The sequence below is a fragment of the Leucoraja erinacea genome, chromosome 2 (assembly GCF_028641065.1).
Source record: "Leucoraja erinacea ecotype New England chromosome 2, Leri_hhj_1, whole genome shotgun sequence".
In the NCBI taxonomy this organism is placed as follows: Eukaryota; Metazoa; Chordata; class Chondrichthyes; order Rajiformes; family Rajidae; genus Leucoraja; species Leucoraja erinaceus.
In genome coordinates this window covers 93,449,853-93,464,641 of record NC_073378.1, presented here as the reverse complement: position 1 = coordinate 93,464,641, position 14,789 = coordinate 93,449,853, and the positions used below count along the sequence as shown (strand labels likewise).

General features: G+C 39.8%; 1 protein-coding gene and 1 long non-coding RNA gene across 2 annotated transcripts in view; one reads left to right on the top strand and one right to left on the bottom strand.

Annotated features, from left to right (window-relative positions):
- The window catches only part of LOC129712728 (uncharacterized), a 41,358-nt gene extending 38,544 nt beyond the window's left edge, over positions 1-2,814 (bottom strand). The window contains exons 1-2 of the long non-coding RNA XR_008726117.1: positions 2,414-2,814; positions 1,627-1,806 (exon numbers count right to left, since the gene is read on the bottom strand). This is a non-coding gene — a long non-coding RNA (uncharacterized LOC129712728). The remainder of the gene's footprint in view (positions 1-1,626; positions 1,807-2,413) is intronic.
- LOC129712715 (dynein axonemal heavy chain 11-like) overlaps positions 1-14,789 on the top strand; it is a 286,248-nt gene that overhangs the window by 177,282 nt on the left and 94,177 nt on the right. The window contains exons 56-57 of the mRNA XM_055661378.1: positions 7,676-7,909; positions 12,131-12,277. Of these exons, the coding sequence (XP_055517353.1) occupies positions 7,676-7,909; positions 12,131-12,277 (381 nt within the window). The remainder of the gene's footprint in view (positions 1-7,675; positions 7,910-12,130; positions 12,278-14,789) is intronic.

Here is a 14,789-nt window from a genome sequence, read left to right as displayed (position 1 = left end):
TTTTAAAGAAAGTTGTTTTGATTAGGTCAAGGAGTCAAGACATTTTGCATACACGGAGTTTTTTGTTTAAGAGCCAATTCCGTCAGCTGTCTATATTCTCAATAGATCACAAACAGAAATTGTTGGTAGAAACATGAACATTGGAATCAAAGATAGACGCAGAAAACTGGAGTAACTCAGTGGGACAGCCAGCATCTCTGGATTGAAGGAATGGGTGACGTTTTGAGTCGCTACCAGAAACGTCACCCATTCCTTCTCTCCAGAGATGCTGCCTGTCCCACTGAGTTACTCTAGCTCTTTGTGTCTATCTTCAGTTTAAACCAGCATCTGCAGTCCTTCTTACACAATGTAGGAATCAAGATGTGCCTAATTGTCCTTATGAGGCCAACTATTGGAACATGGCCAGTTGTTCAATCAGCCTACAGGAATCATTTGCAGTTGCAGAGGTCACACAGTGTGGAAGTGTACTTGCGGCGGAAGGTGAATTGAAAGAAAAAACAATCCCAGTAGTTGCAGTAGCAGGGGGCAGTTTAGTGGGTGTGGGAAGCAGCAGTGTCTACTTGTACTGCTTCTGGCTCTGCAGTAAATCAGGGGGGAGGGGGGAGAGGGGGGAGACCCCATTTGATTTGTAATCTCCATCACTCATTTACTTGAAATTTTTTACTGCCTTCAGGATAGGATGTGCCACAGTCAGTCATAAATTAAATTCCATTTGACAAAACAAAACAAGCCTTAGGTCACTAGTTTGTGCATCTCATCAAGTCCACTGAGACACCTGTAAAAATATGATGCATGCAGGTGATATTTGAAATCTCAAAGGCAATGAAGAATGTTGAGGTGTAGAAATGATAGTGGGAAGGGAGGGGGAAAGATGGTGACAGGAGATATTTTCTGGCCCAAAGTGCCATCACTGTACTAGTCCACTGATTCTTATAATGCATGTGAAATAAAAGTTAATTTAATTATAGACCTTAAATGATCATTAAGCAGTCAGTCGCACAAGATTGTATTGCATTAAACATGTCAATTCAATTACCACTAATTAAGTTTTTTTTGTGAAATTCACTGAAGAAAAATGTAAATTATTTATTAAGGAAGAAAGTTTAAAAAGTTTATTTTACCTCGTGCTCCAAATTATATATGAACTTTTAAAGTTATAGCATCAATCTTGCAATAAAGGAGAAGTGCAACAAGTTATTAACTTGGTATTGTTGTTATATTCACAACTACACCATTTCAGAGATTTCATCTCATGGTAAATTTCATTTAAAGTTGCTGCTTATTGTTCCAGAAAGAGGTTGTTTTTTTTAAAACCCCATGATGTTATGTGAAATGTGGCTAGTTCTGAGAATTTAGTTTGCAACTCCAGATCAATTATTATTTGGATAAATATTAAATAGAATATAAAATTCAAAGATTATAAAGCTGCAGAACTAAAAAGGTGTGTTGTAATATTTGCAACATATTTTTACACCTTGTGAACATGCCAATGTATTTGGCAGATTCACTTTCAAGTAATTAAGTAATGTTGCCACCAGCATTCACTAAATAAATATGCAATAAGCAAGCTATTCAAAGTTATCTGACATAATGCACCTCAGTTGGTACATATGACAATAAACTGACCTTGACCGTAATCATGCTGGCTTCCTCAAATAGATGCAAGAGATCACTGCATGTCACCGTTACCTTAGCTGGATTCAGAGGGGGCACCTTGTTGCTCCTTGTTCACCCCTGCAGATTAGCGTCACTGTGCCGTTGATGACCAAGCCTTCGGCAAAGATCTTGCCTCAGAAACGCTCCCCTCTGAAGACAACATTGAGAGAAATGCCTTGTTCTTTCTCAAAACTGTTAATATTTTTGACAGATTTTCAATTTCTTGACATTTATAAACATGTTAATCAAGTATAAAAATATATTTTTTACATAATTAATAGATAAATCTATTACACTTTTTTAAAGATACGAGTTAAATAAAATAATGACTACGTATCATTCTCCATGGACTTTTTTCCTGTCCATTTCCATAGGCCTGGTGCCCTAACAGCAGGTTAAACCTGGTATTGGCTACATGGATTGGTTTCCCAAGCCAAGAGTTGGAAATTTGAGAAAGTCTATGCTGTCCCGTTGAATTTCATGGACACCAGTAACATCTGAGTAACTGAAGCAGGAGGTTTGTTCCACAACCGGCACTCGGGAGCTGAGAGGCCCTGCCCAATAAAGTCTTTAAAAGCTGGCAGATTCAAGCCAATCTGCTGGCTTTAATTATATAAAATCAAAGGAAATAATTTAAAAAGATAAGATTCACTATAATATTTAAAACATGCAATGAAATTGATAAAATGTTGCAAGAACAATAGAAAATAATTAATAGGCATTCATGTAAAACTATTGTTAAAAAAAAGTAACTTACCAACTTTGTGGCCTCTTGGATTCCAACAAAATAGACATGAAATCAACAAGGTTCTGAATTATGTGCTGAGTCTGACCTGGCTCAGAATCCAAGGGTGATTTCCCCAGTGTGGCTGGGGAATGGGAACAGAGACCGTCCCCTGAATTTGTCAGCATATTCCAGGTGTTTGTGTTTCACAAAGCATGCCAAAAGGTCCCGACTTCAGTTTAAATGGCTGAACGCTGTCTGTTCTGCTTGGAACTGCTGGTCACACCCCACACAGTCCTATCCCCCCTCTCCACATGATTTAAATTTTAATCGTTCCAGATTCACAATGCAATAAGTGTGTGTGATACCATTTTTAAAAACTGGAGCAAAATGATTAAAACTGATTCAGTTTTTGTTTGTACAAAATTAGATTAATTCATTTTAATTATTTGACTCGGTTTAATTTTGATGACAATTTTATTTTTTATTATCCATGATATTTCAGGTTATAAACTCCAATGGATAATGATTTAAAATTATTGGTGCCAAGAACAACATTTCTGAGTGAGAATTTGCTTTAAATGGAATTTAATAATTTAAAGAATGTGATTTCATCTTCCAAATCCCCCAAAAGAGCGATTGATGCCCTTTCTGACATACAACAAGGGCTTGAGTTGTATGCATCACTGCACTGTTCACTAAAAATGCAGAGGATGGTGGTGAAAAAAAATCATAGCGATCAATCATTCAGGCCAAATAATTTATGCTAATGAAATTACAATAATTAGTAGTCACACAATGACCCTTTGAGAAGCCACAGCTGTTAAAGTCAGGAAGTGCTGTCACCACTGAGCTTATCTGAACAGAAGGACTAAATTGTGAATGAAGGATAGAGCAGTCATCAAAGAGTTCTGTTCTGGGGCGATTATCATTATCTGAAAGCACTTTGAATTACTACCAGCTGCTCTCTGACTGACTGTGTCTTCCATGCTGTGCTGTTTTGTTAAGTTAATGACAACTGCCATTTTACCTCTTGAGATGTGTCTTCTCAAAGCAGTTATAGTGCTATGAGACACAGGTTTAGCAAACTGGGTTCCGGCACAAATGTTTTGACTTGGGTTAGGCTATTCCAAATCAAAGATTGAATTAACATGTTCTATTGCTGTGTCTGACAATTGTAATTACAGTTGATGATGAGCAATTATTGAGTTTCCCAAAGATTTTAATCAGATAGATGTCCATCATTGTAAGTATGTGGGATGATTTTTTTATCTTCAAGAGCATCACAAAAATAACATCTCAATTAGTAGAAGAGATTTGCTTTGAGGAAATAGTCTATTGTGCTTTACACAGAAAGATAGTGCCCTCCATAATGTTTGGGACAAAGACTCATCATTTATTGATTTGTCTCTGTACTCCACAATTTGAGCTTTGTAATAGAATAAAATCACATGTGGTTAAAGTGCACATTGTCCGATTTTATTAAAGGCCATTTTTATACAATTTAGTTTCACCATGTAGAAATTACAGCAGTGTTTATACATAATCCCCCCATTCCAGGGCACCATAATGTTTGGGACACATGGCTTCACAGGTGTTTGTAATTGCTCGTGTGTGTTTAATTGCCTCCTTAATGCAGGTATAAGGGAGTTCTCAGCACCTTTTTTCCAGTCTTTCCATCACATTTGGAAACTTTTTAGCTGTTTATCAACATGAACAAAATTGTGCCAATGAAAGTCAAAGAAGCCATTATGTGACTGAGAAACAAGAATAAAACTGTTAGAGGCATGGCCAAACCTTAGGCTTACCAAAATCAACTGTTTGGAACATTATTCAGAAGAAAGAGAGCACTGGTGAGCTTACTAATTGCAAAAGGACTGGCAAAGGAAGACCTCCACAGGTGATGACAGATAAATTCTCTCTATAATAACTAAATATCTCCAAACACCTGTTCGACAGATCAGAAACACTCTTCAGGAGTCAGGTGTGGATTTGTCAATGACCACTGTCCGCAGAAGACTTCATGAACAGAGAAACGGAGGCTATACTGCAAGATGCAAACCACTGGTTAGCTGCAATAATAGGATGGTCCGGTTACAGTTTGCCATTAAGTACTTAAAAGGGCAAACATAGTTCTCGAAAAAAGATGAGACGAAGATTAACTTATATCAGAGTGATGGCAAGAGCAAAGTATGGAGGAGAGAATAAGTTTATTGGCCAAGTTTGTACACATTTGCCTTGGTGCTCTGCTCGCAAGTAACAACACGACATACAGTAACAATTAAAAATGACACATAAAATATTAATAATAAAACATTACAGTTTAAACAAGTGAATGAACCATGTGAATGAAATAAAATACCAGCGTAAAATGAGGCTACAGACTTTTGGTTATTGAGTAGAGCTACTATTCATGGAAAATTGCTGAATTTATGTCTGGCTGTGGCGGCTTTGACAGTCCGGAGTCGCCTTCCAGAGGGAAGTGCTTCAAAGAGTTTGTGGCCAGGGTGAGGGGGGTCACAGATGATCTTACCCGCTCGCTTCCTGGCCCTTGCAGTGTACAATTCGTCAATGGAGGGAAGGTTACGGCCAACAATATTCTCAGCTGATTGGACGATTCGCTGCTGCCTCCGGATGTCATGCTTGATGGCTGAGCCAAATAAGACCATGATGGAGAAGGTGAGGACAGACTCTACAATGGCAATATAGAATTGTAGGAAGTACATCATTTGTTGGGCCTTTTTGTCTCCTAAATTCTACTATAAATTCCACTGTCTTAAGAGCATTGAGCTCCAGGTTGTTACAAGGCACCAGGACGTCAGCTGTGTCACTTCCTGTCAGTCGGCAGATTCCTCCCCATCCTGGATCAGTCCAATCAGGGTTGTGTCATCTGCAAACTTGAGAAGCTGGAGAACGAACTGCCCAAGAGCCAAAGCATACCACCGCATCTGTGAAACACGGTGGTAGGGGTGTTATGGCCTCGGCTTGTATGGTTGCTGAAGGTACTGGCTCACTTATCGTCATTGATGATACAACTGCTGATGGTAGTAGCATAATGAAATCTGAAGTGTATTGACACATCATATCTGCTCAAGTTCAAACAAATGCCTCAAAACTAATTGGCTGGCAGTTCATTCTACAGCAAGACAATGATCCCAAACATACTTCGAAGCTAAAAAATGGTCAATTCTTGAGTGGCTGTCAATCACCCGATCTGAACCCAATTGAACATGCCTTTTATATGCTGAAGGAAAAACTGACAGGGACTAGCCCCCAAAACAAGCATAGGCTAAAGATGGCTGTAATACAGGCCTGGCTGAGTATCACCAGAGAAGACACCCAGCAACTGGTGATGTCCATGAATCGCAGACCAAGCAGTCCTTGCATGTAAAGGATATGCAACAAAATACTAAACATAACTATTTTCATTTACATGACATTGCTATGTCCCAAACATTATGGTGCCCTGAAATGGGTGGACTATGTATAAACACTGCTGTAATTTCTCCATGGTGAAACCAAAATGTATAAAAATGACCTTTATTAAAATCTGACAATGTGCACTTCAACCACATGTGATTTTTTCTATTACAAATCTCAACTTGTGGAGTACAGAGGCAAATTAATAAATTATGGGTCCTTGTCCAAAACATTATGGAGGGCACTGTACATAGAGTGTTATGTACCAAAAATCTAACAAATGTAAGACCGATATTCAGAAATATCTGAATATCTGCAGTGGCCTCTGCAGTCCGTCTGTCTTTTTTAAGAAATTATTTTTGTCCTGTTAAGTGTATAGTTTGGTTGTAGTTTATATATTGTTTTTAGCTGTGTATATGTGGGGGGGCGGGAGGGGGGGAAACGTTAAAATCTCCTCCCTGTACAGATGACCCGACCTTTACCTTGTCGGGTCTCCGCTGTCGTTGGGGCCTAGCACCGTGGAGCGGCCTCCAACCAGAAAGTCGCAGACCCTGCAGACTCACCGCGTGGAGCTGGCCGGCTTCGCAGCGTGGAGAGCTGTGGTGGCGTGCGGCTACGACCCGACTTCGGAGCTTCGGGTGCACCAGGTAGCTCTGTGCACCAGGTAGCTCTGGAGACAGCATTTTGTCTTGCAGATTGGAATGTTTTCTTGACATTACAACATAGATTAAATGAAAACAGTGAAAAGACAGCTAGTAAAACATTGGAATTGCTAAGTGAATAGTTATAATTTCAAACAAAACTTTATTTTGTACAGTCACCCAGAACAATAATTTATCTGTTCACATCTAAAATCAATTATGCCTGACTTTTGTCTAAAGGCACTAAGCCTCTAATGACAGTATGATGGTGAATTATGTATGGCCTTGCTTAGTATTTGTCTACCTCATTTAATTCATATTAATTGATTTTTGGACATCTGTTGATTAATTAAACTAGCTTCATGTGTACAAGATTCATTAGATCAACTATCAGATGTGATGTGATATAAAATAAATCCGAACAGAGGACATCAAGAGGACGACATCATAAAACAAAACTGTGGTTGATTAGGGCTTTAAAGGAGAATGATGACGAGGATGCAGTACAAGTCCAAAATATTCTGTAAATGCAGCATTTGTAAAATTTAAGTCTTTCAGAATAATTGGCTCCCCCCCCCCCCAAGATGGACAATTCGGTTTAAATTTGCAATTAATCCCTGTGATCTTTGGGCATCTTTCATCCATCTATGAGGCAGGAAAAAGTGATTGTGCAAAGAAAATCAAAACTTGGTGTTCACTGTCTTGTGGCCATGACCATTGTCTGTGAAACAATTTTCGATTTAAAACATAGAAATTATTGTCTTGTGGCTTACCCCACTGGACTTTTTGTGTTACAATTGAGACTTAGACATATCAAAGGAAAGCATAATATGGGAAATTTAGAAAGATGCTGCCTGATATTCACTTAAAATGAACACCATCTTTGTAGCCATTGACATTATTGCAAAAATTATAGTGTTTACCATAACTGTTATTAGATATTTCCACAATAGCAAGATGTTATATTGTAGGAAGAAATATAATCTTAGAAGTTTGCTTAAGATCACAAGATGTTCTAGTCTCAGTATTATATTATAAAGGTTTTAATTGTACAGTACTTTCCACCCTTTTAATTTTCTCAAAGTTGTTATGTCAAAACTTTCCAGTGATATAAATTAAATAATTACTGACTAAAAGGCCAGTGCCAATAGTATTAAAAACATATCACAGAACCATGTAAGAATTTTTTTTTAATGGTTAGACTGATTTACCTTTCTTCTTGCCTCTTTTCAAGCCAAATTTGCAGGAGTCTATTAGTCTATTTATGGCCTACATTCATACCAGTGTAAATGAAATGAGTAAACATTATCGCCAGAATGACAAGAGGTACAATTACACCACTCCCAAGAGCTTCCTGGAGCAGATCACACTCTACAAAAACTTGCTGCAGAAAAAACAGAAAGATTTAGTACAGAAAATGGATCGTCTTACAAATGGCATCCAGAAGCTGAAAACAACGGCATCACAGGTAAACACGATTAATGATCCATGAACATTTTAAACTTTTTCTTGAAATTGTGGAAACACAATAAATGATTAAATCTGAAGTCAACTATAGCACAGATGTTTTTTTGGTACAGAGGAGGCTTATAAAAAAAAATGTACAAGAATGTGAGTGGACATTATGTTTATTTTTCTTTATCATAACGCTTGCAATATTCAATTAAAAACCCAAATGCTGGTCCCTATAACAGCAATAGAACCGACACCCATTTTGATTGAATCTCTCCCTTTACTAGACTTCTGTAATTTTTGCCTATTTTGCACTGGAAGTCTCAGAATTGTTCCCCAAGTTCAATTGCACACATTGGGCATCCTCCAGCAGCTGAATGGAGCATTTCAAAATAATTGCATTAGTAAGGGTGACTACTGCACAGTTTATATGTTGACAAAATCCCATCTTTACACCAAGCTCCAAGAGCACCCATCGTTTTGTTATGTAACACTGCCATTGGATAGATTCAGAGCAGATCTGGCAGCCCAAAAACTGAGCATCAATGTCCTACCATCAGATATTAGTAACAGTAAAATTGTATTCCACCATCATCTGTAATCTAGCCCAGCATATAAATTGCTTCAACTTTGCCCAAACCAGAAGGGAGTAGTGCCAATATGGTGAAGCAATAATTCAGGACGACATGAGTGCTAAATAACAGAAGTAGGTGACTGGAAGCAGAGATAAGTGTTCCATAGTCAACGGATCACATCAAAATTCTATAATTCTGTCCCATCCATCAGAGAGTGATGATGAAGAAATAAACAATTTCTGAAATAAGAATGCTCCTAGAAAATGTAGCACTGAATACCTGTCCCCTAGATTTAGCCGTGCCTCTTGCCCAGTGTTCCAGTTCATTTGTGATATTGGCATGTATCCACCAGTATGGAAAATTGCTCAGGTATGTCTTGCTCACACAAAACACACGTCTAATCCAACTCATTATCACTCAATAGGTCTTCTCTCAGTTATCAGGAAAAGTTGTCCTTGAGTGTACTATCAAACTGGATTAGCCAATATCATGCTCACTGATGCTCAGTTTGGGTTATGCTAGGATCATTTAGCTCCACGTTCCTTTACAGCCAAAGTGAATTCCAGAGAAGAAAAGAGAGTCATGGTGTTTGACATTACAACATCCAAATAAGCTCCGAGCTCAATGGACTACTTGGAAGCAGTATTTCTGTCTTTGCACTATTATTGTTAGTTTTGATTATTATATATACCAAACATTTTGTTGTTTATTATGGTGTTTAAAGAGTACTATGCTTACTGACCTGTTATGCTGCTGAATTTTATTGCTCTATTTCGGGACACACAAGATTAATACTTTTGACTTGAAGTAACATTTGTGCTATAAATGTGCCGTGCAATGACTAGTTGTGTCATAAAGGAGCCCTGGTAAAACTGTGTCAACGAACATCAAGAGAAAAACTCCGGTCAGAGTTGTTGAAGATCAATCTTCTGAGCTCAAAGTAGGAGTTGCACAGGACAGTATCTTGTTCCTAGCCATATTTAGCTGCTTCATCAGTGATTCCTTAAATCAGAAAAATTGATATTTGTTGACAAACTGTACAATGTTTGATTGCATTCTTCAGCAAATCAAGCAGACTTTGCCTAGATGCAGCAAAACCAGGATAATGTTCAGACACAGGCCAATAAATGGCAATTAATATCATGCCGCAAGTTCCAAACAATTATCTTCTCTAACAAAATAGAGTCTACTACTTACTCCCGACTATTATACTGCAATTGAATGTCAAATCCTTTGCCATCCTGAGGGTCAATGTTGATCTGAAACTCTACCTGGCCATTCACTCAAGTACTATGGCTCTGAGAACAGGTTAGAGTATCCTGAAGTCAGTGATTCAACTGATACCCAGAACATTTCTGTCATCTTCAAGGCAAAAGTCAGAAGCTTGATGGATTAGTAGAATTAAAGTCATACAGCCTAGAAACAGGTCCTTCGATCCATCATGTGCACGTTAACCATAAGTGCCCATTAATATAATCGCGTTTATCAGCATTTGATCAATGTTTTTCAATGCCATGGCAATTCAAGTGTGTGTCTGACTATTTCTTCAATGCTTTGAGAACACCCACTTGCACCACCCTTTTGGGCAGTGTGTTCCAGATTCCAACCACTTCAGATCCCCAATAAACTTCTTGCCCTGTTCCCTAAACCCACGCCCTCCAGTCTTTAGACACTTCTGCAATGGTGAAACATTTCTTACTATCTTTTCTACGCAACTCAAAACTGTATATAGTTATATCGGGTATTGTATATACCCCTTATCTCCTCCATGGAAATCAAATCCATTCCATTTGTTCTCTTCATTACTGAAACATTCCATGCAAGACGGCATCCTAGTGAATCACCTCTGCACTATGTCCATTGCAATCACATCCTTCCTAAGTGTAGGAACCTGTTTTGCACACAATACTCAGCAGTGCCCTGACAGATGTTTTATAAAGTTGTACAGTGTTCCTGCAGTTATAATCAGTGCCTCAGCTAATTAAGACAAGCATACTATATGCTTCCTTCCACACCTTATCTATCTTTGCTGCAACTTTCATGGATCCTTGGACTTGTACACCAAGGTCACCTGTTCCTCAACACCCCCCTCAGCTCTTGTGTATTCACTGTGAATGTCCTATTCTTTCTTTATTGCTCAAAATGCTTTACCCCATCTTGTCTTGTACATAAACTGAAGTTTAAGTAGTCTACATCGATGCATTAGGGTCATCAATATATTTTATTTTTCAAAAAAAAATCAGTCAACTTGATCAGACAGGATCTCCTCACATGCTGATTAATTTTAATTTCCCTGCCTTTCCATGTGCAGATTAATCCCTGTCTTTTTTTCCCTTCTGTTGGTTTTGGACTTGTATACCTGTCATTACCTTTCTTATCCCTGCTTGCCCGATGGTTCCACATTTGGCTGACCTCCAGTCATCTGGCACATCCCCCCGTGGCCAGCAAAGAATTAAAAATCTCTGTTGGGATACAGGAATCTCCTCCCTTTTCATCAGGCCCTGAGGATCTATATCTCTCGTTTTCCTTTCCCCTGACTCTAGTCTGAAGGGTCTCAACCCGAAACATCACCCATTCCTTCTCTCCAGAGATGCTGCCTGTCCCACTGAGCTACTCCAGCATTTTGTGTCTATCTTCGATTTAAACCAGCACCTGCAGTTCCTTCCTACACTATTCATCCTTTAAGCCTGCTAATATATTTAATATAATCTTATTGATGATAGAATTTCACCATCACCTATCCCAAATTCTCTAACTACAAGGTCTTTCACCTTAATGAATAATCTCCTTGCCTGGATGACTGAAACTCTAACGACTCCAAAAAGCGTGACACCAACATAATTGATTTTCTGTCTATCGTCCTAACCATCCCTTTCTTCCACCACAAGTGGCTTCACTTTGCACCATATGCAAAATGTACTATAGTTACTCAGTCTATTCCAACGCCGTTTCCCAAACCCATGCTCTCAACCATCAAGAAGGATAAGGGCATCAGGGGCATGCAAACATTTTCTGTTTCTCGTCATGTCTCTTTTCCTGATTGAGAAATGTGTTGCTGTTCCCTCACCATTATGTCGTCAAAATTCCCGAACTCCCTAACCAACAACATTGTGGGAATATTTTCACCAGAAGGCACTGGTTCAAGAAGGCAGCTCACCACCACCTTCTTGGGAAATTAGTAATATAAAATAATTATTGTCCTTGTTAGTGATGCCCAAATCTCATAAATTTAAATATAATTAAAAATATATTTTAAGTTGAGCACAATTTTACTTGTTACTTAAAACTTGTTATGTACCTTTTTGTGGTCATGACTAGTTTACACAATATTTCTGCACTAGTTTAATGGTTAATTCTGAGTAGAGTAGCTATGAATCAGAACCAAGAAAATGTAAATCAAATAAATGCAGCAAGAAATTTATAGAAGTTTAAAAACCCACTAATAGAAGCAAATAATTCGGAAGCATCTGTATGACACTTGGTGTTTGTCAAAGTATTTCAAAATGCTTTTCATGCAATGGATAATTTCTTGTAATATTAAGGACTGCAAACAATAGTTAATTTGAAAGCTCAAACCTTGCCGAATTGGAGAAAAAAAACCTGTTGGAAAGCAGGATGAACATTTGTTCACTTCATGTGACAACATTTTTTCATCTGGTTAGGTGGAAGATCTGAAGAACAAGCTTGCAACCCAGGAGGTTGAATTGAAATTCCGAAATAAAGATACAGAAGCTCTGATAACTAAAATAGGGCATCAGACAGAGAAAGTGAGCCACGAAAAGTCTGTTGCTGATGCAGAAGAACAAAAGGTATGTGATGAACATTTTTTTATTGCGGTACTGACCTTAAATTCTGATGATTGCATGTGCTTTTTTTCTGATGCCTATAGACACAACATGCAATTTTAATGTAACAGTATAATAGAATCAGCAAGGATTAGATCAGCCTGCTATTTTAAACTTTACCCAATCTTGGTTTTCATAAATTGAATGGAAATGAAAAGCAGCAGGATGTATAAAAGGTAACTACCCATTATTACTAACAACTGCAGTTGAACCTTGCAACAATTGGCATTTCTACAGATGTATCCTTATTGAATTAAATATTCAGATATTACATTGAAAAATGGAAGTTGTTCTGCACAGTTCTATATTCACTCACAATCCTCGGGCACGTTCCCACTATTGAAATTCCACATATAGTTTGTTTCTGTTTATGAGATTCAGTGCACAGGTTTTTAATCTGAGTGATATAGTTTACTGTCTGTTTCATTAGTTTTAGTCTGATGATAATGGGTACTGTGGAATATAATTATGTTCTCTGCAGCCATTATTGCTTATAGTGAATTAGTGGCAAGGGTGCAAATTAAGTTAATTGCATACAAAATAACAGACCCTTTACACCATATCCTAAATTATTCATTTTTCATGATGTGTATGTCACTGCCCAGCCCCAATTGCCCTTGAGAAGGTAATAGTGTACCTCCTCGTTGAATTGAGTGAGCTTCTGGGGAAGTTAAGACTCATTCATGTTGCTGTGGATTTGTAGTTACATGTAGATCAGACTTCGGAAGAATAGCAGATTACCTTATCTGAATAAATTATTGTATTGTCATTGAGACTCAGTAGAGATATATTTTGGTTTGATGGAAATCATTGAGTAGGACAATTGGTCCAAGACTGCACTGCTGAATTTATAGGTCTAAGGGGAGAGTTCTGGCTACCATTTTCTTTGTAGTTTAAAAAAATGAGTAAATCTATGCTCCATTTAATTGTCAACTAGACTAAGTGGGACCTGTTGGGTCACAATCACATGGGTGGCCTGGTCCCCCCAATGCAACCTATTCCACCACTCACCCGTTCCCTCAACGGAACTTGTTCCCCCAACGCAATATTCCACCACCCACCCATAGCCTCTAACTGCCCCCCTAACCGTCCCCGTCCCCAGCCGCAGGATGTGGCCTACCACTGCCGTGGTCTACCCCTGCCTATCGTTGTTGTGGCCTGCCACTGCCGCTGCCTACTGCTGTCGTCCCTACTGCTGGCATTCCCCGCCGGCTTCACACGGGGACCGGTGAGGAGCATCCTGCAGCTGTGGACGGGACGGCTTCATGCGTGGGCTGGTGAGGGGGGGAGGAACGTCCTGCAGCGGGGGAGGGGGACAGCTTCAAGAGGAGGCTGTCGGGTCGTGGAGGAGGCATCCTACAGCTCGGGGAGAGTGACGGCTTCAGTCAGGGGCTGTCGGGGGGGGGGGTGCTTCCTGGGGAACTGCTAGTACGGATATTATGGGCCAAAGGGACTTTTCTTGGTCTAATACAGGTGCTGTGGGCTGGAGGGCTAATAGGACATTGTGGGCCGAATAGACTATTATTGGGCTAGTACAGGTTTTGTGGGCCGAATGGACTGCAGCTGGGGACGACTTCTGGCGGGGAGCGTCCTGCAGCCAGGGGAGGGGGACGGCTTCAAACGGGGGCTGTCGGGGGCCGGTGAGGGGGAGCATCCTGCAGCTGGGGAGGGGGACGGCTTCAGGCGGTAGCCAGAGTGGGGGGGTTTCTTGAGGGCTAGGATGTCTGCAAGAGAGATATGAAGGCACTCAACATCGATGTGGAGTCCTGGGAGAGCCTTGCAGCTGACCGCACGAGGTGGAGAGGTACCCTGAACCAACGTCTCAAAATGGGGGAAGAGAAACTGTTGAACGCAGCGGCAGACAAGCGGGCACGCAGAAAGGAGCGCAGCTACTTCAACAAACCGGAGACCACACACAAATGTGACCTTTGTGACAGAGATTGTCACTCCCGTATTGGTCTCTTCAGCCACAAGCGACGCTGCTCCAGCCGAGGTTTGGAGCAAGCAGCCAACAACTAGGATGCATCACCCATGGTCAGTCATGACCGAGGGGGGCCTACGAACGAACAGCACCTGGACAAAATTATGGCAAGTCGAAAGCTCACCGGAAGAGTCCCACAGTAAACAGATAAATCAGATGTTCAAGAAAGGCCAAAATTTAAATTGAACATGTTACCTCATGTAGACGGGGTGCATCCTGGGTACTCCCGGCCACTTTTCAAGGAATAGGAAGACTCATGAGCTTAGTAACAGTTTGTGGTCTCCGTTGCCATGCGGTGAGAACGGAGAGGTTGAGAAGGAGTTTCTTCCCAGAGGCAATTCGAACTGTAAACGCCTATCTCACCAGGGACTAACTCTACTGAACGTTTTTCCTTCCATTATTTATTATGTAAAAGAATATGTGTGTTATGATTGTGTTTATAATTTGTTTGGTTGTTTTGTTGTTTGTCTTTTGCACAAAAGTCCGCGACGCGGC